Here is a 24,617-nt window from a genome sequence, read left to right as displayed (position 1 = left end):
TAACCCAGACCAATACAGCCATAAACACACACCTCATAACCCAGACCAATACAGCCATAAACACACACCTCATAACCCATACCAATACAGCCATAAACACATAAACAATACGTCCTCCCCTCATCAGCCTCTTGTGGTATAAATGCTCTTGGTGAATTTGTTATTTCTATTTAAACCATATGGAGGTGCCCCTTTCCCCTTATTTTCCCCGTTGTGGTGCAATGGATTATGCCGTGTGTGCATTTTATCAGAACTTTGTCCATGTTCATGCAAGAGCGTAAAAAATGCAGCATATAGCTTAGGTTACAATTCATTGAAAATAGTGTTCTGTTTTCATCAGAATATACAGTTACAAAATATAGCTTACATTGTCTCATTTGTATACACTATTTGACAGTTTAGAAGGTCAATATAATAGTTCTGACATACAAACAATTGAATTTACACAAAATTTGAACATTTTCATATCATTTCATATTAGAACAGTAATCTGAAAAGACTGAAAGACACTGAAAAGTTGATTAGGAACTAAATATACGGTTAATTATATTATTGACAAATACAGTATACTCCAGTTTGTGTATTTGTAAAGCACCACACCACAAGCTACATGGCAACACGTGAACATTAATATTAACAGACAATCATGTGTTCCAGACACAGTCCACAACTAATAAGTGCACTTTAAGTAACGCATACTGTATATAAAGTACATGCTGATTAGCAAATCTCCTGCTCCATATTCAACAATGAGCCTACAGAAAGCTCAAATACACTCACAATTACACCACGATAAGAGAGGCTCCGACTTTAGGAATAATCTAATGATTTAGAAAGATGCTACCGAACTATAAAGACTACCGAATTGGAGTGAAAACCTATGGCACTGAACACTGAACATTTTACACATCTACAAACATAGGGCAGAATGCAAACTTGAGATCCAAATTCAACTTTTTTCATTTACAAGTTACAGGTGTAAATCTCAAATTCGGATTTGGACCATAGAAAAGTCTTTCTGCTATTTCTTTGGCTGCATTCATGGTGGACAAACAGTATGTTTTGTTTGTTTGGTTATTCGGTGGTGGGGGCGGGTGCTGTACACTCAGAGTGGGGATTCGGCGGTATGTCTGTGTGGGAGGGGTGGAGCCAGGAGAAGGGAGGGGCTAGGAGAGGACTTCTCTGCAACCTGAGGCGGAGACGGGTTAGGAGTGTCTGGAGACACTGCAGAGAGAGGGATAGAGAGAGAGAGAGGGGGGGGGGGGGGGGGGGAGAGAGAGATATGAGCCACACACCAGAGGGGCAGAAAGAGTAATATGGAGCAGTCATTGTGGACTATAATGAATGCTTGCCTGTGAATGCTCATGAATCTTACCTACTGGAGAAACAACTGCGTGCATGCTTGTGTGTGTAGGTGTGTATTTTACCTATCTGAGTAGTGTGTGTAGCAGGCATAGTGCTGATGACCAGTGTGTGTAGGTGTGTATTTTACCTATCTGAGTAGTGTGTGTAGCAGGCATAGTGCTGATGACCAGTGTGTGTCCTGTCAGAGGGTCCTGGGCTAACTGGGTGTGGCCTGGGTGGTGGAGGTGGGCGGGCTCTGCCGCCAGACCTGGAGATAAACAGACAAACCAGCCAATCAGCACACAGGAAAATATATTTGCTTGTGTCCACCGTTAATGTACACTACTACCCACCTCCAAGTAGCGTAATAACATCTATACTGCTTATGTTATGTTATCAGGGTTGGGGAGTTACGAATTACATGTAATCTGTTACATGTAAGGGATTACAAAAAACAGTAACTGTAATCTGTTACATTACCAGCAAAAATATTGTAATCAGATTACAGATACATTTGAAAAACGAGATGATTACTTTAAGTTTGTTCCACCTAAGCGAGTCTGACAATAAGTCAGAGACCACTATGATGACACACCAAATGTGATGGATTGTGGGAAAAGAGCAGGAATAGGCTTTTGTAGGCTACAGTCCAAGCTATGTCTTCCAATGGTGCGACTGCTGTCGACATCCAAAGATTATCCAACTTGAATAAACGCTTGGAGGTAAGGATGACAGCAGTGGTGTAGTCTACGGCGATACGGATATGACTTATTATTGATATCTACAAAGCGCATTGATGTGAATCACACTGCTGCTCTCTCATTTAGCTATTTGCGCCTTATGGATTGTGGTTGTTGTGGATGGCTGTTCACAAATCTAAATGTGTATTTGAACCCAATAATGGTTGAATTCAAGAAATTTAAACTGCCTATCAATCATTGTTTTTGAAACCAGTGGACAGCCAGTGAAAAATGTGCTCATTCACCAGCTGCACAGTGCAGATCACAGCCTATGGAATTCAAGTTTTTTGTTCAATCTAATTCATGCCGATAAATAAATCAAATATTTTGGGCTAATCTGTACTTCCATATCTCCAAGTCCTGTTCTTGAAGATCAAGGTGTATAACATTTATTGGAATGACTGTAATTCTGATCGGATTATTATTATGTGTAGGGCGACAGGTAGCCTAGTGGTTACAGTGTTGGGCCTGTCATCGGAAGGTTGCAGGATCAAATCCCCGAGATGACAAGGTAAAAATCTGTCATTTTTCCCCTGTTCCTAGGCCGTCATTGTAAATAAGAATTTGTTCTTAACTTAATTGCCTAGTAAAATTAAAATAAAATTATAATAAATAAATGTAGTAGAAAGCGATAAATAAATGTAGTAGGAAACACTTAAAAATAGATAGATTTAGAGTTAGACAAATTTAGATTTTTTGGCAAGGACATATACAGGATGCTACCCTAAACAACATAACCTTCACTATGTCACCAGGACATATACAGGATGCTACCCTAAACAACATAACCTTCACTATGTCACCAGAAGACATACAGGATGATCTCATAAACAACATAACCTTCACTATGTCACCAGGACATGTACAGGATGCTACCCTAAACAACATAACCTTCACTATGTCACCAGGACATATACAGGATACTACCCTCCTCAATATAACCTTCACTATGTCACCAGGACAGATACAGGATACTACCCTCCTCAACATAACCTTCAATATGTCACCAGGACATACAGTGCCTTGCGAAAGTATTCGGCCCCCTTGAACTTTGCGACCTTTTGCCACATTTCAGGCTTCAAACATAAAGATATAAAACTGTATTTTTTTGTGAAGAATCAACAACAAGTGGGACACAATCATGAAGTGGAACGACATTTATTGGATATTTCAAACTTTTTTAACATATCAAAAACTGAAAAATTGGGCGTGCAAAATTATTCAGCCCCTTTACTTTCAGTGCAGCAAACTCTCTCCAGAAGTTCAGTGAGGATCTCTGAATGATCCAATGTTGACCTAAATGACTAATGATGATAAATACAATCCACCTGTGTGTAATCAAGTCTCCGTATAAATGCACCTGCACTGTGATAGTCTCAGAGGTCCGTTAAAAGCGCAGAGAGCATCATGAAGAACAAGGAACACACCAGGCAGGTCCGAGATACTGTTGTGAAGAAGTTTAAAGCCAGATTTGGATACAAAAAGATTTCCCAAGCTTTAAACATCCCGAGGAGCACTGTGCAAGCGATAATATTGAAATGGAAGGAGTATCAGACCACTGCAAATCTACCAAGACCTGGCCGTCCCTCTAAACTTTCAGCTCATACAAGGAGAAGACTGATCAGAGATGCAGCCAAGAGGCCCATGATCACTCTGGATGAACTGCAGAGATCTACAGCTGAGGTGGGAGACTCTGTCCATAGGACAACAATCAGTTGTATATTGCACAAATCTGGCCTTTATGGAAGAGTGGCAAGAAGAAAGCCATTTCTTAAAGATATCCATAAAAAGTGTCGTTTAAAGTTTGCCACAAGCCACCTGGGAGACACACCAAACATGTGGAAGAAGGTGCTCTGGTCAGATGAAACCAAAATTGAACTTTTTGGCAACAATGCAAAACGTTATGTTTGGCGTAAAAGCAACACAGCTGAACACACCATCCCCACTGTCAAACATGGTGGTGGCAGCATCATGGTTTGGGCCTGCTTTTCTTCAGCAGGGACAGGGAAGATGGTTAAAATTGATGGGAAGATGGATGGAGCCAAATACAGGACCATTCTGGAAGAAAACCTGATGGAGTCTGCAAAAGACCTGAGACTGGGACGGAGATTTGTCTTCCAACAAGACAATGATCCAAAACATAAAGCAAAATCTACAATGGAATGGTTCAAAAATAAACATATCCAGGTGTTAGAATGGCCAAGTCAAAGTCCAGACCTGAATCCAATCGAGAATCTGTGGAAAGAACTGAAAACTGCTGTTCACAAATGCTCTCCATCCAACCTCACTGAGCTCGAGCTGTTTTGCAAGGAGGAATGGGAAAAAATGTCAGTCTCTCGATGTGCAAAACTGAGAGACATACCCCAAGTGACTTACAGCTGTAATCGCAGCAAAAGGTGGCGCTACAAAGTATTAACTTAAGGGGGCTGAATAATTTTGCACGCCCAATTTTTCAGTTTTTGATTTGTTAAAAAAGTTTGAAATATCCAATAAATGTTGTTCCACTTCATGATTGTGTCCCACTTGTTGTTGATTCTTCACAAAAAAATACAGTTTTATATCTTTATGTTTGAAGCCTGAAATGTGGCAAAAGGTCACAAAGTTCAAGGGGGCCGAATACTTTCGCAAGGCACTGTATACAGGATACTACCCTCCTCAACATAACCTTCACTATGTCACCAGGACATATACAGGATACTACCCTCCTCAACATAACCTTCACTATGTCACCAGGACATATACAGGATGCTACCCTCCACAACATAACCTTCACTATGTCACCAGGACATATACAGGATACTGCCCTCCTCAACATAGCCTTCACTATGTCACCAGGACATATACAGGATACTACCCTCCTCAACATAACCTTCACTATGTCACCAGGACATATACAGGATACTACCCTCCACAACATAACCTTCACTATGTCACCAGGACATATACAGGATACTACCCTCCTCAACATAACCTTCAATATGTCACCAGGACATATACAGGATACTACCCTCCTCAATATAACCTTCACTATGTCACCAAGACATATACAGGATACTACCCTCTACAACATAACCTTCACTATGTCACCAGGACATTTACAGGATGCTACCCTCCACAACATGACCTTCACTATGTCACCAGGACATATACAGGATACTACCCTCCTCAACATAACCTTCACTATGTCACCAGGACATATACAGGATGCTACCCTCCACAACATAACCTTCACTATGTCACCAGGACATATACAGGATACTACCCTCCTCAACATAGCCTTCACTATGTCACCAGGACATATACAGGATACTACCCTCCTCAACATAACCTTCACTATGTCACCAGGACATATACAGGATACTACCCTCCACAACATAACCTTCACTATGTCACCAGGACATATACAGGATACTACCCTCCTCAACATAACCTTCAATATGTCACCAGGACATATACAGGATACTACCCTCCTCAATATAACCTTCACTATGTCACCAGGACATATACAGGATACTACCCTCTACAACATAACCTTCACTATGTCACCAGGACATTTACAGGATGCTACCCTCCACAACATGACCTTCACTATGTCACCAGGACATATACAGGATACTACCCTCCACAACATAACCTTCACTATGTCACCAGGACATATACAGGATGCTACCCTAAACAACATAACCTTCACTATGTCACCAGGACATATACATGATACTACCCTAAACAACATAACCTTCACTATGTCACCAGGACATATACAGGATACTACCCTCTACAACATAACCTTCACTATGTCACCAGGACATATACAGGATGCTACCCTCCACAACATGAACTTCACTATGTCACCAGGACATATACAGGATACTACCCTCCTCAATATAACCTTCACTATGTCACCAGGACATTTACAGGATGCTACCCTCCACAACATAACCTTCACTATGTCACCAGGACATATACAGGATACTACCCTAAACAACATAACCTTCACTATGTCACCAGGACATATACAGGATACTACCCTAAACAACATAACTTTCACTATGTCACCAGGACATATACAGGATACTACCCTCTACAACATAACCTTCACTATGTCACCAGGACATTTACAGGATGCTACCCTCCACAACATGACCTTCACTATGTCACCAGGACATATACAGGATACTACCCTCCTCAATATAACCTTCACTATGTCACCAGGACATTTACAGGATGCTACCCTCCACAACATAACCTTCACTATGTCACCAGGACATATACAGGATACTACCCTAAACAACATAACCTTCACTCTAAATTAAAACTCCAAACCTACGACCTGATTTTGGATGGAATTACATGGAAGGCTTCTTTTTTCACCTTTATTTAACCAGGTAGGCTAGTTGAGAACAAGTTCCCTTTATTTAACCAGGTAGGCTAGTTGAGAACAAGTTCTCATTTGTAACTGTGACCTGGCCAAGATAAAGTGTAGCAATTCGACACATACAACAACACAGAGTTACACATGGAATAAACTAAACATACAGTCAATAATACAGTGGAATAGAAGAAAACAAAAAGTATATATACAGTGAGTGCAAATGAGGTAAGTTAAGGAAATAAATAGGCCATGGTGGCGAAGTAATTACAATATAGCAATTAAACACTGGAATTGTAGATTGGCAGAAGTTGAATGTGCAGGTAGAGATACTGGGGTGCAAAGGAGCAAAATAAATAAATAAATACCAGTATGGGGATGAGGTAGGTAGATAGATGGGCTGTTTATTGATAGGCTATGTACATGTGCAGTGATCTGTGAGCTGCTCTGACAGCTGGTTCTTAAAGCTAGTGAGGGAGATGTGAGTCTCCAGCTTCAGTGATTTTTGCAGTTCGTTCCAGTCATTGGCAGCAGAGAACTGGAAGGAAAGACGACCAAAGTAGGAATTGGCTTTGGGGGTGACCAGTGAGATATACCTGCTGGAGCACGTGCTACAAGTGGGTGCTGCTATGGTGACCAGTGAGTTGAAGATAAGGCGGGGCTTTACCTAGCAGAGACTTGTAGATAACCTGTAGCCAGTGGGTTTGGCGACGAGTATGAAGCGAGGGCCAACCAACGAGAGCGTACAGGTCGCAATGGTGGGCAGTGTATGGGGCTTTGGTGACAAAAAGGATGGCACTGTGATAGACTGCATCCAGTTTGTTGAGTTGAGTGTTGGAGGCTATTTTATAGATGACATCACCGAAGTCGAGGATCGGTAAGATGGTCAGTTTTATGAGGGTATGTTTGGCAGCATGAGTGAAGGATGCTTTGTTGCGATATAGGAAGCCGATTCTAGATTTAATTTTGGATTGGAGATGTTTAATGTGAGTCTGGAAGGAGCGTTTACAGTCTAACCAGACACCCAGGTATTTGTAGTTGTCCACGTATTCTAAGTCAGAGTCGTCCAGAGTAGTGATGCTGGACGGGCGAGCAGGTGCGGGCAGCGATCGATTGAAAAGCAGGCATTTAGTTTTCCCTGCGTTTAAGAGCAGTTGGAGGCCACGGAAGGAGAGTTGTATGGCATTGAAGCTCGTCTGGAGGTTAGTTAACACAGTGTCGAAGGAGGGGCCAGAAGTATACAGAATGGTGTCGTCTGCGTACTATACATAAAATGCTCTGGCAAACAAGCAGAGACCTGAAAACCCCATCCAACCTGGAGCTGAGTGAGTAATGCTTAGTCTGAAGCAGTTGTTTTACTTTCAAAAGCCAAGAAGAAAAATACATTACAATTATATATTTGACTTAATAAGGACTGAATGCTCAGGCTACCAAGCTTTTCTAGGACAAAGGGATACAACTTCAATTAGCCCTGATGTGTGAAGAGAGAGGTGTCGAAGCCTTTAAGACCAACAAATGGCAGGCTACCCCACCCAGATCCAGAGGCCTCGAAGCCCCCTCCTGCTGTTCAAAGACCATCCACTGGCATTTTCTACAAGAAATCTGCCTCCAGAAATATAAGCTTCTCCCAAGTCGGTGACATCTACTCCCATTTCCTGCTGCACTGCTGCTTGGATTCCACCTGGCGATCTGTTCACCGTCTGCCCTGGCCTGTCTCCCCCTGTCTGGTACAGGTTCCCCCTCCCCTCCCCAACTACCTCTCTCAAAGAGTGCAATGTATAAAGTCAGAAAATCTGCTGTCTCAGCCACTGCCTGTCACCAAGGGAGTACTCCAAGGCTCAATCCTAGACCCCCCGCTCTTCTCAATTTACATCAACAACATAGCTCAGGCAGTAGGAAGCTCTCTCATCCATTTATATGCAGATGATATAGTCTTATACTCAGTTGGCCCTTCCCCAGATGTTGTGTTAAATGCTCTACAACAAAGCTTTCTTAGTGTCCAACAAGCTTTCTCCAACATTAACCTGGTTCTGAACACCTCCAAAACAAAGGTAATGTGGTTTGGTAAGAAGAATGCCCGTCTCCCCACGGGTGTGATTACTACCTCTGAGGGTTTAGAGCTTGAGGTAGTCAGCTCATACAAGTACTTGGGAGTATGGCTAGACGGTGCACTGTCCTTCTCTCAGCACATATCAAAGCTGCAGGATAAAGTTAAATCTAAACTGGGTTTCCTGTATCGTAATTGCTCCTCTTTCACCCCAGCTGCCAAACTAACCCTGATTCAGATGACCATCCTACCCATGCTAGATTACAGAGACACAATTTATAGATCAGCAGGTAAGGGTGCTCTCGAGCAGCTCGATGTTCTTTACCATTCGGCCATCAGATTTACCACCAATGTTCCTTATAGGACACATCACTGCACTCTATACCCCTCCGTAAACTGGTCATCTCTGTATACCCGTCGCAAGACACACTGGTTGACGCTAATTTATAAAACCCTCTTAGGCCTCACTCCCCCCCTATCCACTGTGGCAGACCAGGGGGTTGGGTCAAGACGTTTACACAGATCAGACATGGACAGAGTATGATTAGCTCGGTTTCAAGGGTGTTTATTAAATATTAAATCAAAAGAAAAGGATAGGTCTCCCCCATGAGACCCTTTCCAGGATACCGTCTTCTGGGCTCCGGGTCTTGCTGTATCCTGTCGGGCACTCAAACTTACTCGCTTTAGCTCAGGCTCCGTCTCCAACTACACGGAAGTCACCTTACCTTACCCAGTCCTCTCCTGTGTGCTGCCCTTCTGGCAGCTTTATGGGGCTTGTACAGCTGGTGAGCAATCAGCCCTTGATTACTCACCAACTCCCCAATCAGCACCAATTAGTCCTGGGCGGAGAGCCCGTCAAGACCTGGCACGTCCAGCAGATAGAGCCATCGCCTCGATGTATACTCTGTCTGTCACCAGGCCTTGACGAGTCTCCCCCTGGTGGCTGACCTGATGTACGCCACACCACATACAACACCTACAACACACATTCTGTTAAAGGTACCCAAAGCAAACACATCCCTGGGTTGCTCGTCTTTTCCGTTCTCTGTAGCTAGCGACTGGAACGAGCTGCAACAAATACTCAAACTGGACCGTTTTATCTCAATCTCTTCATTCAAAGACTCAATCATGGACACTCTTACTAATAGTTGTGCCTGCTTTGCGTGATGTATTGTTGTCTCTACCTTTTTTCCCTTTGTGCTGTGGACTGTGCCCAATAATGTTTGTCCCATGTTTTGTGTTGCTAACATGATGTGTTGCTACCATGTTGTTGTCATGTTGTGTTGCTACCGTGCTGTGTTGTCATGTGTTGCTCCCTTGCTATGTTATTGTCTTAGGTCTCTCTTTATGTAGTGTTGTGTTGTCTCTCTTGTCGTGATGTGTGTTGTCCTATATTTCTATGTTATTTTTTTATCTAATCCCAGTCCCCGTCCCACCAGCAGGTCTTTTGCCTTTTGGTAGGCCGTCATTGTAAATAAGACATTTTCTTCACTGACTTGCCTAGTTAAATAAACATTAAATAAATAAAGTAAAATGTAACATCCATATATGGCCAGCTATGTAAACTTTAACATTGATTTATCCTGCAATAGATGTCGTTCAATTGGTAACATACATTTTTGTCTTCTTCTAATGCCTCTTAAGGGGAAAGTAATCTAAAAGTAATGGAATGTAATCAGATTACGTTACTGAGTTTGGGTAATCCAAAAGTTACGCTACTGATTACAATTACTGTAATGGATTACATTTAGAAAGTAACCTACCCAACCCTGTATGTTATCATACATAGACTCACCTCCCAGCAGCATCTCGTGCAGAAGGTTGTCTATCTTGGCCAGGCCACAGAGTTTAACAAACTGCAGTTGTTCTATCATCTGCCAGGTGATGGACTGTAGAGTAGGCAGCAGTAGCAGCAGCTCTCCAAACCTCCCTCTGGAGTCATACTGACGGTCGTTAATATAGTCCTCTAGACTCATCTGGACCTGCAGACGCATCGCCTTGATCTTAGACGGGTCACGCAGAGACTTGGCATCTGGAGAGAAGGAGGGATGGAACGATGATGGCGGGAGAGAAAGGATACGTGAATCAAATCAAATCTAACTTTATTTGTCACATGCACCGAATACAAGTGTAGGCCTTACCGTGAAATGCTTACTTACAAGCCCTTAACCAACAATGCAGTTAAATAAAGAGTTTAGAAAATATTTACCAAATAAACTAAAGTAAAAAATAAAAAAGTAACACAATAAAATAACAATAACGAGGCTATATACAGGCGGTACCGGTACCGAGTCAATGTCCAGGGGTACAGGTTAGTCGAGGGAATTTGTACATGTTGGTAGGGATAAAGTGACTATGCATAGAAAATAAACAGCGAGTAGCAGCAGTTTAAAAACAAATGAGGGGGTGTCAATGTAAATAGTCCTGGTGGCCATTTGATTAATTGTTCAGCAGTCTTATGGATTGGGGGTAGAAGCTGTTAAGGAGCCTTTTGGTCCTAGACTTGGTGCTCCGGTACCGCCTGCCATGCGGTAGCAGAGAGAACAGTCTATGACTTGGGTGACTGGAGTCCTTGACAATTTTGGGGGCTTTCCTCTGACACCGCCTAGTATATAGTTGAAGTCGGAAGTTTACATACACTTAGGTCGGAGTCATTAAAACCTGTTTTTCAACCACTCAAACTATAGTTTTGGCAAGTCGGTTAGGACATCTACTTTGTGCATGACACAAGTCATTTTTCCAACAATTGTTTGCAGATGGATTATTTAACTGTATCACAATTCCAGTGGGTCAGAAGTTTACATACACTAAGTTGACTGTGCCTTTAAACAGCTTGGAAAATTCCAGAAAATTATGTCATAGCTTTCGAAGCTTCTGGTAGGCTAATTGACATAATTTGAGTCAATTGGAGGTGTACCCGTGGATGAATTTCAAGGCCTACCTTCAAACTCAGTGCCTCTTTGCTTGACATAATGGGAAAATAAAAATAAATCCCCCAAGACCTCAAAAAAACATTGTAGACCTCCACAAGTTTGGTTCATCATTGGGAGCAATTTCCAAACGCCTGAAGGTACCACGTTTATCTGTACAAACAATAGTATGCAAGTATAAACACCACGCAGCCATCATACCGCTCAGGAAGGAGACACGTTCTGTCTCCTAGAGATGGATGTACTTTGGTACGTAAAGTGCAAATCAATCCCAGAACAACAGTAAAGGACATTGTGAAGATGCTGGAGGAAACCGGTACAAAAGTATCTATATCCACAGTAAAAACGAGTCCTATATCGACGTAACCTGAAAGGCCGCTCAGCAAGGAAGAAGCCACTGCTCCAAAACCGCCATAAAAAAGCCAGACTACGGTTTGCAACTGCACATGGGGACAAAGATCGTACTTTTTGGATAAATGTCCTCTGGCCTGATGAAACAAAAATAGAACTCTTTGACCATAATGACCATCATTATGTTTGGAGGAAAAGGGGGAGGCTTGCAAACCAAATAACACCATCCCAACCGTGAAGCACAGGGGTGGCAGCATCATGTTGTGGGGGTGCTTTGCTTCCGGAGGGACTGGTGCACTTCACAAAATAGATGGCATCATGAGGTAGGAAAATTATATGGATATATTGAAGCAACATCTCAAGACCTCAGTCAGGAAGTTAAAGCTTGGTCGCAAATGGGTCTTCCAAATAGACAATGACACCAAGCATACTTCCAAAGTTGTGTCAAAATGGCTTAAGGACAACAAAGTCAAGGTATTGAAGTGGCCATCACAAAGCCCTGACCTCAATCCTATAGAAAATGTGTGGGCAGAACTGAAAAATCTTGTGCGAGAAAGGAGGCCTACAAACCTGACTGAGTTACACCAGCTCTGTCAGGAGGTATGGGCCAAAATTCACCCAACTTATTATGGGAAACTTGTGGAAGGTTATCTGAAATGTTTGACCCAAGTTAAACAATCTAAAGGCAATGCTACCAAATACTAATTGAGTGTATGTAAACTTCTGACCCACTGGGAATGAAAGAAATAAAATCTGAAATAAATAATTATCTCTACTATTATTCTGACATTTCAAATTCTTAAAATAAAGTGGTGATCCTAACTGACCTAGGACAGGGAATTTTTACTAGGATTAAATGTCAGGAATTGTGAAAAACGGAGTTTAAATGTATTTGGCTAAGGTGTATGTAAATTTCCGACTTCAACTGTCGGTCCTGGATGGCAGGAAGCCTGGCCCCAGTGATGTACTGGGCCGTACACACTACTCTGTGTAGCAACTTACGGTCAAATGCCAAGCAGTTGCCATTACCAGGCGGTGATGCAACTGGTCAGGATGCTCTCAATTGTCCAGTTGTATAACTTTTTGAGAATCTGGGGACCCATGCCAAATCTTTTTAGTCTCCTGAGGGGGACAAGGTGTTGTCGTGCCCTCTTTACGACTGTCTTGGTGTGTTTGGACCATGATTGTTTGTTAGTGATGTGGACACCAAGGAACATGAAACTCTTGACCCGCTCCACTACAGCCCCGTTGATGTTAATGGGGGCCCGCATTTTCCTTTAGTCCACAATCAGCTCCTTTATCTTGTTCATATTGAGGGAGAGGTTGTTGTCCTGGCAGTCACTGACCTCCTCCCTATAGACTGTCTCATCGTTGTCAGTAATCAGGCCTACCACTGTTGTGTCGTCAGCAAACTTAATGATAGTGTTGGAGAAGTGTTTAGCCATGCAGTCGTGGGTGAACAGGGTGTACAGGAGGGGACTAAGCACACACCCCTGTTGGGACCCAGTGATGAGGATCAGCGTGGCAGACATGTTGTTGCCTACCCTTACCACCTGGGGGAGAGCCTGTCAGGAAGTCCAGGATCCAGTTGCAGAGGGAGGTGTTTAGTCCCAGGGTCCTTAGCTTAGTGATGAGCTTTGTGGGCACTAATGCTGAGCTTAAGCAATGAATAGCATTCTCACATAGGTATTCCTTTTGTCCAGGTGGGAAAGGGCAGTGTGGAGTGCAATTGAGATTGCATCATCTGTGGATCTGTTGGGGCGGAATGTGAATTGGAGTGTGTCTAAGGTATCCAGGATGATGCTGTTAATGAGATTCCCTTTGTAGTCCGTAATAGTTTTCATGCCCTGCCACATCTGACGAGCGTCAGAGCCGGTGTTGTAGTATTCTATTTTAGTTCTGTATTGACACTTCGCCTGTTTGATGGTTTGTCTGAGGGCATGGCGGGATTTCTTATAAGCGTCCGGATTAGTGTCCCACTTCTTGAAAGTGGTTGCCTTTAGCTCAATGCGGATGTTGCCTGTAATCCATGGCTTCTGGTTGGGATATGTACGTACGGTCACTGTGGGGACGACGTCATTGATGCAGTTATTGACCAAGCCGATGACTGTGGTGGTATACTCCTCAATGCCATTGGATGAATCCCGGAAAATATTCCAGTCTGTGCTAGCAAAACATTTCTGTAGCGTACCATCCGCGTCATCTGACCATTTCCGTATTGAGCGAGTCACTGTTACTTCCAGCTTTAGTTTTTGCTTGTAAGCAGGAATCAAGATGATAGAATTATGGTCAGATTTGCCAAATGGAGGGTGAGAGAGAGCTTTCTATGCGTCTCTCTGTGTGTAGTAAAGGTGGTGTAGAGTTTTTTTCCCCTCTGGTTGCACATGTGACATGCTGGTAAAAATTAGGTAAAACGTATTTAAGTTTGCCTGCATTAAAGTCCCCGGCCACTAGGAGCGCCGTTTCTGGATGAGCATTTTCTTGTTTGCTTATGGCCGGTTGAGTGCGGTCTTAGTGCCAGCATCGGTTTGTGGTGGTATATAGACGGCTATGAATAATAATAGATGAGAACTCTCTTGGTAGATTGTGTGGTCGACAGCTTATCACGAGGTACTCTACCTCAGACGAGCAATACCTCAAAACTTCTTTAATATTAGACATCGCGCATCAGCTGTTATTGAGAAATAGACACACACCCCCATCCCTTGTCTTACCAGACGTAGCTTCTCTGTCCTGCCGATGCATGGAAAATCCCGCCATCTCTATATTATCCGTGTCGTCGTTCAGCAACGACTCAGTGAAACATAAGATATTACAGTTTTCAATGTTCCGTTGGTAGGATAGTTTTGATCGTATAACATCCATTTTGTTTTCCAGTGATTGCACGTTGGCCAATAGAACGGATGGTAGTGGAGGTTTACTCACTCGCCTACGAATTCTCAGAAGGCACCCCGCCATCCGCCCCCTTTTTCTCCATCTTTTCTTCACGCAAATATCCTTATAGTTGGACTCGTTAAAGAAAAAATATTTATTCAGTTCGAGGTGAGTAATTGCTGTTCTAATGTCCAGAAGTTATTTTCGGTCATAAGAGACGGTAGCAGCAACATTATGTACATAATAAGTTTTTAAAAAAAGTTACAAAAAAACTAACAAAATAGGATAGTTGGTTAGGAGCCCATACCCTACCCTGCCTTTCAAAGGTCTTCAGATTACTGACCATTTAGAATCCCACCATACCTTCTCCGCTATGCAATCTGGTTTCAGAGCTGGTCATTGGTGCACCTCAGCCACGCTCAAGGTCCTAAACGATATCTTAACCGCCATCAACAAGAAACAAATACTGTGCAGCCGTATTCATTGACCTGGCCAGCTGTACTCATTGACCTGGCCAAGGCTTTCGACTCTGTCAATCACCACATCCTCATCGGCAGACTCGAAAGCCTTGGTTTCTCAAATGATTGCCTCGCCTGGTTCACCAACTACTTCTCTGATAGAGTTCAGTGTGTCAAATCGGAGGGCCTGTTGTCCGGGCCTCTGGCAGTCTCTATGGGGGTGCCACGGGTTCAATTCTTGGACCGACTCTCTTCTCTGTATACATCAATAATGTCACTCTTGCTGCTGGTGAGTCTCTGATCCACCTCTACGCAGATGACACCATTCTGTATACTTCTGGCCCTTCTTTGGACACTGTGTTAACAACCCTCCAGGCAAGCTTCAATGCCATACAACTCTCCTTCTGTGGCCTCCAATTGCTCTTAAATACAAGTAAAACTAAATGCATGCTCTTCAACCAATCGATGCCTGCACCTGCCCGCCTGTCCAACATCACTACTCTTGACGTGATGGACAACTACAAATACCTAGATGTCTGGTTAGACTGTAAACTCTCCTTCCAGACTCACATCAAACATCTCCAATCCAAAGTTAAATCTAGAACTGGCTTCCTATTTCACAACAAAGCATCCTTCACTCATGCTGCCAAACATACCCTCGTAAAACTAATTATCCTATCGATCCTCGACTTCCGCGATGTCATTTACAAAATAGCCTCCAATACCCTACTCAATAAATTGGATGCAGTCTATCATAGTGCCATCCGTTTTGTCACCAAAGCCTCATATACTACCCACCACTGCGACCTGTACGCTCTCGTTGGCTGGCCCTCGCTTCATACTCTTCGCCAAACCCACTGGCTCCATGTCATCTACAAGACCCTGCTAGGTAAAGTCCCCCCTTATCTCAGCTCGCTGGTCACCATAGCAGCACCCACCTGTAGCACACACTCCAGCAGGTATATCTCTCTGGTCACCCCCAAAACCAATTCTTCCTTTGGCCGCCTCTCCTTCCAGTTCTCTGCTGCCAATGACTGGAACGAACTACAAAAATCTCTGAAACTGGAAACACATCTCCCTCACTAGCTTTAAGCACCAGCTGCCAGAGCATCTCACAGATCACTGCACATGTACACAGCCCATCTATAATTTAGCCCCAAAATAATTTAGCCCAACTACCTCTCCCACTACTGTATTTATTTATTTATTTTGCTCCTTTGCAGCCCATTATTTCTATCTCTACCTTGCACATTCTTCCACTGCAAATCTACCATTCCAGTGTTTTACTTGCTATATTGTATTCACTTCGCCACCATGGCATTTTTTTTGCCTTTACCTCCCTTATCTCACCTCATTTGCTCACATTGTATATAGACTTATTTTTCTACTGTATTATTGACTGTATGTTTGTTTTACTCCATGTGTAACTCTGTTTTGTTGTATGTGTCGAACTGCTTTGCTTTATCTTGGCCAGGTCGCAATTGTAAATGAGAACTTGTTCTCAACTTGCCTACCTGGTTAAATAAAGGTGAAATAAAAATAAATACAAATAAAACGGCAGCCATCCCCTCCGGCGCCATTTTTGATTTGGTATGAAATGATATGCGTGCAGGCTTTTTGGCGTCTGCTGAAACAGAGACAACAGAGAACAGTCACGTCTCAATGATTAACAAAACCATTCAAATCAACTTTGTTTGGTTGAATACGGAAGCTATTGTGTGGTATATGGGTGTGTAAAAGTGGAAGGCTGCCTGAGTCGGGGTTGTTAAAGTGCTTACCGGGGTCAAAGAAGACAATGGCCTTGAGAGCAGCATACTCATGGTCATCTATCTGGATGTCCTGGAAGGGCAGGACCAGCTCATCTAGAACACGGTTAGCTACACGACCGATGTCCGGCTCCGCACTGCTACCATGGATCACACACCCATTACCTGGAGAGGGAGAGAGGGGAGGGGGAGGGAAAAGTGTGTTTTGGGAGTGGGGTAGGGGGGTTGAGTGTGTGTTTCTCCACATGTTGCGGGGGATGTATATGTGTGTGTGTATGTGTGTGTAGGTGAATGTACTTGAAGCATGTCACTTCTAATCCCCATTTACATTACTTATCAATTATTTTGATAATTTTACCATCTACAAATCATCTGTAGGTGGCGATCCACAAAAAGTGTCTTCCATGTCTTTCTGTCTGATAAAACATGTTTAAGTCAGAGGCCTCCAAAGACTTGAGTCAATGATTATCTGGTTGTATAACAGTCTTACAGGGCAACCAACCTGTTGGCCTTGATATGTCAGCTTTAAATCAAGCTTAGCACGGCAGTATAGCAGGTTCTGATTGGGTGTTACTGAGGCATAAAGGTGAGAGGTGATTGGTCAGTTCTTACCAAGAAGCAGGAAGTCCTTGTAAGGCATTGACCTCTTGGCGACCCCTAGTAGAAGGTGTTCCCCTGCATGAGCCCTGAGCAGACTCACCTGGACAAACACACACACACACACAGAGACACAGACACAGGAAACACACACAGGGTGAGAAACAATGACATGAATAACCAATCACAGGCTACAAACATATCTCAGTTCAAGACTCATTTGAATCTAAACCATTAGCTACGAACTGAAGCTAGATCCATTACTTTGTGTTTCTGGAAGGTCACAAGCACATTCAAAAGGCTTTAGAAGAGTCGTGGCATAACTTTGGTAACCACTGTTTAGTTTTAGTTCCAGTCACTATTAGTTGGTCATGTAGCTACGCCCAGACTAGTCAGGTTGCTTACCTGGTCATCCAAGGGCAGCTCACCAAAGGCAGGGATGTATTTGGCCCATTCCACCAGCACTAGCAGCTGTTGTCTCATGGAGTCACAGACATCACCCACACCAGCTGACTTCTGTTCTGACACATCTACTGCACCCCTGGGACTGGATGCACTGATCTAGAGTGGGGAGAGAGAATGAGTAGTCATGCAGATGATTGGAAACACTGATGATGTGTGTGTGTACGTGTTTGTGTGTGCAGGTGCGGGTGCGGGTGCGTTTTACCTGTTGAGACAGTGACTCTGCCTGGGCCAGAACAGTGATAGGTGGGAGATCCTGATTGTCCTGAATGTTTCTTCTGGAGCTGATTCGATCTCTCTCATTCTGAACCGCTGAAATACACACAAACACACATCAGATCAGAGCTATTAGTATGATATTACCATGTTACCATTTCCAGAATCTAAGGTATAGATAGGACTGAGAAACAAATATAGTTTGCCTATCCCCGGAATTTGCTACAATATCATAATAATCATTTGAATAGCTGACTTTTAGTTCTGACCAAACCATGCAGGAGAACAGGCTGTGTAGAGGTGAAGTCAAAAGTTAACCAATAGCAGCACTGAACAACATGTCTGAAAGGCACATGATTGGGTGTCATAAAGCTCTCTGCCAAGGTTACAGGGCCCATAAACACACACACACACAAACACACACACAATCCTTTTCTGATATCCGTCATAAACACAGTGTTCTCTGAATAATCATGTTTAGTTTATGGCAACCCTGGTTTCAGCCTCCCAGCCCTGATGCCCTCCTCACACTGACTGCTTGATTTGTTTAAATTGTGAGTACAGAGCTAGTGCTGGAACAAAAGCCTGCACATTGATGGAGATGAGCGCCATATTCTATTGGTATTCAGTAATACTGAGGGTTTGATGTGGCCAACCTTCTTTCTTCATGCCAGCTCTGAAACACTTGTGGAGCCTGCAGAACCGACACTGGTTCCTCTTGTCCTTGTCCACCACACACTGACGGTTAAACCTGGAGACGCAAAGACAGGTTACTGTCAATATCTTAACTCTATGGGCCTACCTTGTAGTTCTGTTCGTTGCAGTATGACTACACTCGTAGAAAAAAAGGGGGTTTCAGCTGTCCCCATAGGAGTACCCTTTTGGGTTCCAGGTAGAACCCTCTGTGGAAAGTCATGGAACCCCAAAAGGTTCTGCCTGGCACCAAAAAGGGTTCAGAAGAACCCTTGTTGGTTCTAGATAGCACCTTTTTTCTAAGAGTGGACTGTACCTGCAGGAGTGTAATGTTAATATTGTGTCTGTTAGTGTAGACATAGGCTCTGGTAGCTGCAGCTATAGGCTGGAAACACAAACACACACTCCCCTACCTGCAGGAGTGTAATGTTAATATTGTGTCTGTTAGTGTAGACATAGGCTCTGGTAGCTGCAGCTATAGGCTGGAAACACAAACACACACTCCCCTACCTGCAGGAGTGTATTGTTAATATTGTGTCTGTTAGTGTAGACATAGGCTCTGGTAGCTGCAGCTATAGGCTGGAAACACAAACACACACTCCCCTACCTGCAGGAGTATAATGTTAATATTGTGTCTGTTAGTGTAGACATAGGCTCTGGTAGCTGCAGCTATAGGCTGGAAACACAAACACACACTCCCCTACCTGCAGGAGTGTAATGTTAATATTGTGTCTGTTAGTGTAGACATAGGCTCTGGTAGATGCAGCTATAGGCTGGAAACACAAACACACACTCCCCTACCTGCAGGAGTGTAATGTTAATATTGTGTCTGTTAGTGTAGACATAGGCTCTGGTAGATGCAGCTATAGGCTGGAAACACAAACACACACTCCCCTACCTGCAGGAGTAGATGTGGTTCTTGCGTATGGAGCGCCTGAAGAACCCTTTACATCCATCACAGCTGGAAGCTCCATAATGTTTCCCTGTAGCCTTGTCTCCACATATGGCACAGTTAGAGTTCCCAACATCTGCCTGGGACAGGCCCGGCTCCGCTGGCATACTGTCTGGAACACACACATTATCCAAAGACTGGGTTAGACCACTGAGCTGAAGTCTATAGGTATTAGTGCAGGGAGCTAATACACGTTTTATGGCCTCAGAAAAGGTTACTCATCATGCATGTACACACACACACACACACACACAAACACACACACACACAAACATGAACACACACACGCATCCTCCTGGCATCAGAAAACCTCCTCAATTGAAATAGAGAATCAATCATTCCTTTGTGCATGTGAAATCAAGGCATCTTGACAAAGGAAGAGAAGGATTCAGATCTGTACTGGCTGACTGGTATCTGTATGGTGACAGATAGGGAATTGGCTTGATTAGGAAAGCCTTTGGTGCTTTTATCTGGAATACATGTGAAGGACAGCAATAATATTAAACCTCACTCCAAAACAATGCAGAGTTAGGGTTGATCTAGTTTTTCTATATCTACATGGCTCCAGAGATGAGAAGAGCCTTCAAAACTCAGAACCAGACCAAGTTCCAACCTCCACAGACCCAGACTTAGAACAAGAACCAGCGTATTGGGACCCAGACCCAAACCCCATGTGATGTCAAGACCAAAACCATGAGATCAAGACTTATAAATATAGCAACAAAAACACACCAGAAAGATGATTGCATACGCCAACCACGTCCAAGGAGGAGGAATACATCTTGACAATGCCAGAGAGAAGAAAGTCCATGTTTGACCAACTTTCCTTTCATCCATCAACGTGTTGAGATGACAACTTGTTCTCTTACTGTCCTCTAACTGTCGGCCCACAATAAACCTGTCTTTACGACACACTGAGATTCACATCCTAACAGACCTCTTACAACTCATGGATTATTCATTCATGGATAAATGCAATATTCAACTGTTTTTTTATGTGCAGTAATGAGTGTGAGTGTATAAGTAGAATGACAAACTACATGTCCACGTATGTAAACTATGCGTGTGTTTGTGTGTGTGTTTTTGTGTGCGTGTGGGTCCACTCACCTCCCCCACCATAGAGGACGTCAGCATGATCGAAGCCCAGGGTGCTGTACGTTGGGTCCAGTCCCTCACTGTAGTTGGCTACATCCATGTCCAACAGAGAGTTACTCACTGACACGGACGGATACTTCATCCCTCTCTCTCTTTCCCTCTGTCAGTCTCTCTCTCACTCTCTCTATCCTTTTACTGGCTCTTCTCCCTCTCTCTCTTTCCCTCTGTCAGTCTCTCTCTCACTCTCTCTATCCTTTTACTGGCTCTTCTCCCTCTCTCTTTTTCTCTGCCTGTCTTTCTCTCTGTCTATGTTTTTTTGTTCCAATTTCTTTCGCTATCACTTTCTGTCTTTCTTTCTTCTTCTTCACCTTCTTCTTCTTCACCTTCTTCTTCACCACCTTCGTCTTCTTCTTAACCTTCTTCACCTTCTAGTTCTTCTTCTTCTTCTTAACCTTCTTCACCTTCTACTTCTTAACCTTCTTCTTCTTAACCTTCTTCACCTTCTTCTTCTTCACCTTCTTAACCTTCTTCTTCTTCACCTTCTTCTTCTTCACCTTCTTAACCTTCTTCTTCTTCACCTTCTTCTTCTTCACCTTCTTCTTCTTCTTAACCTTCTTCTTCACCTTCTTCTTCTTCTGTCACACAGTTCTTCCACCTTTCGGAGTACAGAAGGTAACCTAAGGTACCTGCCATTTGATTGGTCACCTACAACGAAAGTGGGTGGGCCTTGACGAAGGCATCTCACCTAGTTGCACATTACTTATCTCTTTCTTTTATCTGTCCTTATTTCCCTCACTTATCACAGAGTTGGAGAGATAGGGGAGAGATAGATATTCTCTGTTTGTGAGACATATTGGCAAGTTTGACAAGGTGGTGACGATGTCATTAGGTGTGTGTGTTTGTGGACAGGATTCTGTGGCCTCCATAGCCTGCCTAATCTAATCAATTGCAGAGCAATACAACAGCATCTAATCTACAGGGAGGCAGAGCACAGAGAAAAACACCACTGATACCAGCCACTGACTCCCATTCACTTCCTTCTATCCTTTTGTATTGCTGATCATAAACAAGACATAGTTGACCCTCTACTCCCACTATTCACATAGTTTCACTGCACTAAATACCTCCGTTAGAGATTGAATGCAATCTGATTGAGGTAATATAATGAATCTAACATAATTGAATGGCCTGCATCATTCCGTTTATGATTAGGGCAATAATCATGATGGTAGGAAGGAGGGTGTGGGGATATACAGTATACCTAGAGCAGTTAATCTAACTGTGGTAAATGTATCCTAATGGCACATACAAATGTAGGATCTTAATTTGATCAACATTTAATTACTGAGAATTTTCCTGCACAGCAGAAAATGCAAACTAGCACATTTAAAAAAAAAAATGCTTCTAAAAGTTAGTAATTCCACTTTGACATTTCAGAATTGATTTGCCCTGACAAAAAAAATATCAACCCCTACAAAGAAATGTCCATTAATTCAAATGTCCTGTTGCTGCAGGATAATTTTTCTGCTGTTGCAAACTGGCTCAAATTAAGATCCTACATCTATTTCATTAATCCACTACCAAGTGCATACATACATACATACAGAGAGAGAGAGAGAGAGATAGAGAGAGAGAGAGAGAGAGAGAGAGAAAGAAAGGAGTTTTTTGTGTGTGTGTATGTGTGTGTGTGTGTGTGTGTGTGTGTGTGTGTGTGTGTGTGTGTGTGTATGAGAGAGAGAGAGAGAGAGAGAGAGAGAGAGAGAGAGAGAGAGAGAGAGAGAGAAACGTCGATAACATCACCCATAAGGCTACCTGATGAAGACGTGTTGCTTGTGTTTGCTTCATGACATTAGCAACAAACAGAGCTTTCTTTTCAAACACAGCAGCCGAACCATATTACAGTCTCTGTCTCTGCTGCCTAACATCAATGCCTGTTTCTCCCAGAGCACACGCACTGTAGTCACGTGTCTGGTTGGTGTGTTAGCAACTAAAACACTACAGCAGGGCCATTAAGCCCAGAGCTAACAGGCTAGCACTGTGTGAAACACTCAAAACCCTATCTGTCTGTTTGACATTTCAAACCTTTTAAACACAGGTATACAACCACACACAATGCAAAAAATATGGAGCTATCTTGGTCTTCCTTTAGAGATTGTCATTAGAAGTGAGTCTGATGAAACCAATTAAAAAGTACCTTTTAGTTTAAGTAGAGAACGTGAAATTGGTTATCATGTGATCTTTACCATCCTGTGTGCAACAAAGATATCTTATCTGTTTTACCACAAGAAAACACCTGTATTGTGTACATACCGTCTCTCTCTTCCAACCAGGGCAGATTATTCTACGTTATAAACTGGGTGGTTCAAGTCCTGAATGCTGATTGGCTGACAGCCGTAGTATATCAGACCATATACCACGGGTATGACAAAACATTTATCCATACTGCTCCAATTACATTGGTAACCAGTTTATAATATCAATAAGGCATGAGGGGTGTGGTATATGGACAATATACCACAGCTAAGGGCCCCCCCCCCCCCCCCCCCCCCGTGCCTTGTTACTTAATTATCCAATTTAGATATTAGCAAAGGTTGCACCATTCCAACTTTTAGATTACTTTGAACAGAATATCGTGAATATTACACTTTCACCATCTCAAGCTGGTGTCATCCTTTCATCTTCTCACTGAGGGCCAATGATCTCATATCAAAGGCATTGAATTGATTAAATGATCCTTTAAAAACATTGGTCAAGTATAAGGAAGTCATGGTCTAGCTCTACAGTTGATGGGTAGGTAGGTCTACATGCATTGAGAACGAGGTTGACTACAGCCATATGCAAACAAATGTTTTATGGAACTGTATCAGGAAGTTCCCGCTTCACACAGTTTTACAATTCACACAAGTAAAGTAAGCTATGGCGTAGCCCAACTACCACCCTCTTCAGTTGTTCTATTTGGGGAATGGTTTATTCTCCTCAGAATGAACTACATGAATTATATTTATTTTAGTAGGCAATTCATGGAAAGGTTCTGTTTTATGTCTGTGGGACATAGGCTAGGCTACCTGAGAGCTAGCTCACTCATTCTGTAACTCCCATAATCTAGCCTACCTGTCCTGTCCTATCCTGTCCTGTGCAGGTGGGGTAACACCCCACTAGACAAACACAGGACCACGTGACAAGTCAATGTCTCCCGTTGGAGCGCTACGACCCAAATACAGCTGAACCGACAAGGTAAGGTACGAACGCAGCTGATGTCTCACTTTTGAACACTCAACAAAGTTAATTATCATCGCTGTGATAATGTCACTGTATACGATGTAGGCTACAAACATCATGTGTTCATTCTTTATATTTTCAAATGAGACCGCTTACCTTTTTGTGTTGTCCGTCAGCTATGTACATTAATTCAACAGAACGTGAGTCCACCTGTAAACTAGCCACCAGCTTTGAAGCGACACTTGTCCCACGGTGTCACCGCACGAAATGGGAGAGTCGTGGGCGAGGAGTTGCAACAACACGCGGAAGGTTGGAAGGGAAAGCTATGGGCCTATAATTCATTGAGCGACACATTTGATGGCGCCGGCATAGGCTCTCATTACATCGATTTACTAAACAAACTGAAAGTTGGGTGGGGACGTTAAACAGTAACTAGCCTCCATAAAACTCAGAGGGACAGGAATATTGGTGTGTGTGTGTGTGTGTGTGTGTGTGTGTGGTGTC

General features: G+C 43.1%; 1 protein-coding gene across 4 annotated transcripts; it reads right to left on the bottom strand.

The window, feature by feature from the left end:
- Nucleotides 1-294: 294 nt before the first annotated feature.
- Nucleotides 295-24,516, bottom strand: hnf4g (hepatocyte nuclear factor 4, gamma). Of its 4 annotated transcripts, XM_021620408.3 has the most exons (12): nucleotides 21,395-21,410; nucleotides 21,320-21,355; nucleotides 20,907-21,262; nucleotides 19,746-19,911; nucleotides 18,811-18,905; nucleotides 18,144-18,250; nucleotides 17,882-18,037; nucleotides 17,492-17,579; nucleotides 16,892-17,044; nucleotides 10,296-10,532; nucleotides 1,493-1,612; nucleotides 295-1,224 (listed from the first exon to the last, which is right to left on the bottom strand). In XM_021620408.3, exons 3-12 carry the CDS (start codon nucleotides 21,034-21,036, stop codon nucleotides 1,106-1,108), a joined length of 1,371 nt encoding a protein of 456 aa, XP_021476083.2. In that variant the 5' UTR covers nucleotides 21,037-21,262; nucleotides 21,320-21,355; nucleotides 21,395-21,410; the 3' UTR covers nucleotides 295-1,105. The 4 variants fall into 4 exon arrangements, with proteins under 4 accessions (XP_021476083.2, XP_090045788.1, XP_036791000.1 ...); XM_090189662.1 differs by lacking the exons at nucleotides 20,907-21,262; nucleotides 21,320-21,355; nucleotides 21,395-21,410 and adding an exon at nucleotides 24,270-24,516 and having other exon boundaries at nucleotides 1,428-1,612; XM_036935105.2 differs by lacking the exons at nucleotides 20,907-21,262; nucleotides 21,320-21,355; nucleotides 21,395-21,410 and adding an exon at nucleotides 24,270-24,516.
- Between the last annotated feature and the right edge of the window lie 101 nt (nucleotides 24,517-24,617).

This window comes from Oncorhynchus mykiss, chromosome 11 (genome assembly GCF_057628025.1).
Source record: "Oncorhynchus mykiss isolate SJ-2025 chromosome 11, ASM5762802v1, whole genome shotgun sequence".
NCBI lineage: Eukaryota > Metazoa > Chordata > Actinopteri > Salmoniformes > Salmonidae > Oncorhynchus > Oncorhynchus mykiss.
The sequence above is the reverse complement of the archived record's forward strand: the minus strand, read 5'-3'. Positions and strand labels throughout refer to the sequence as shown.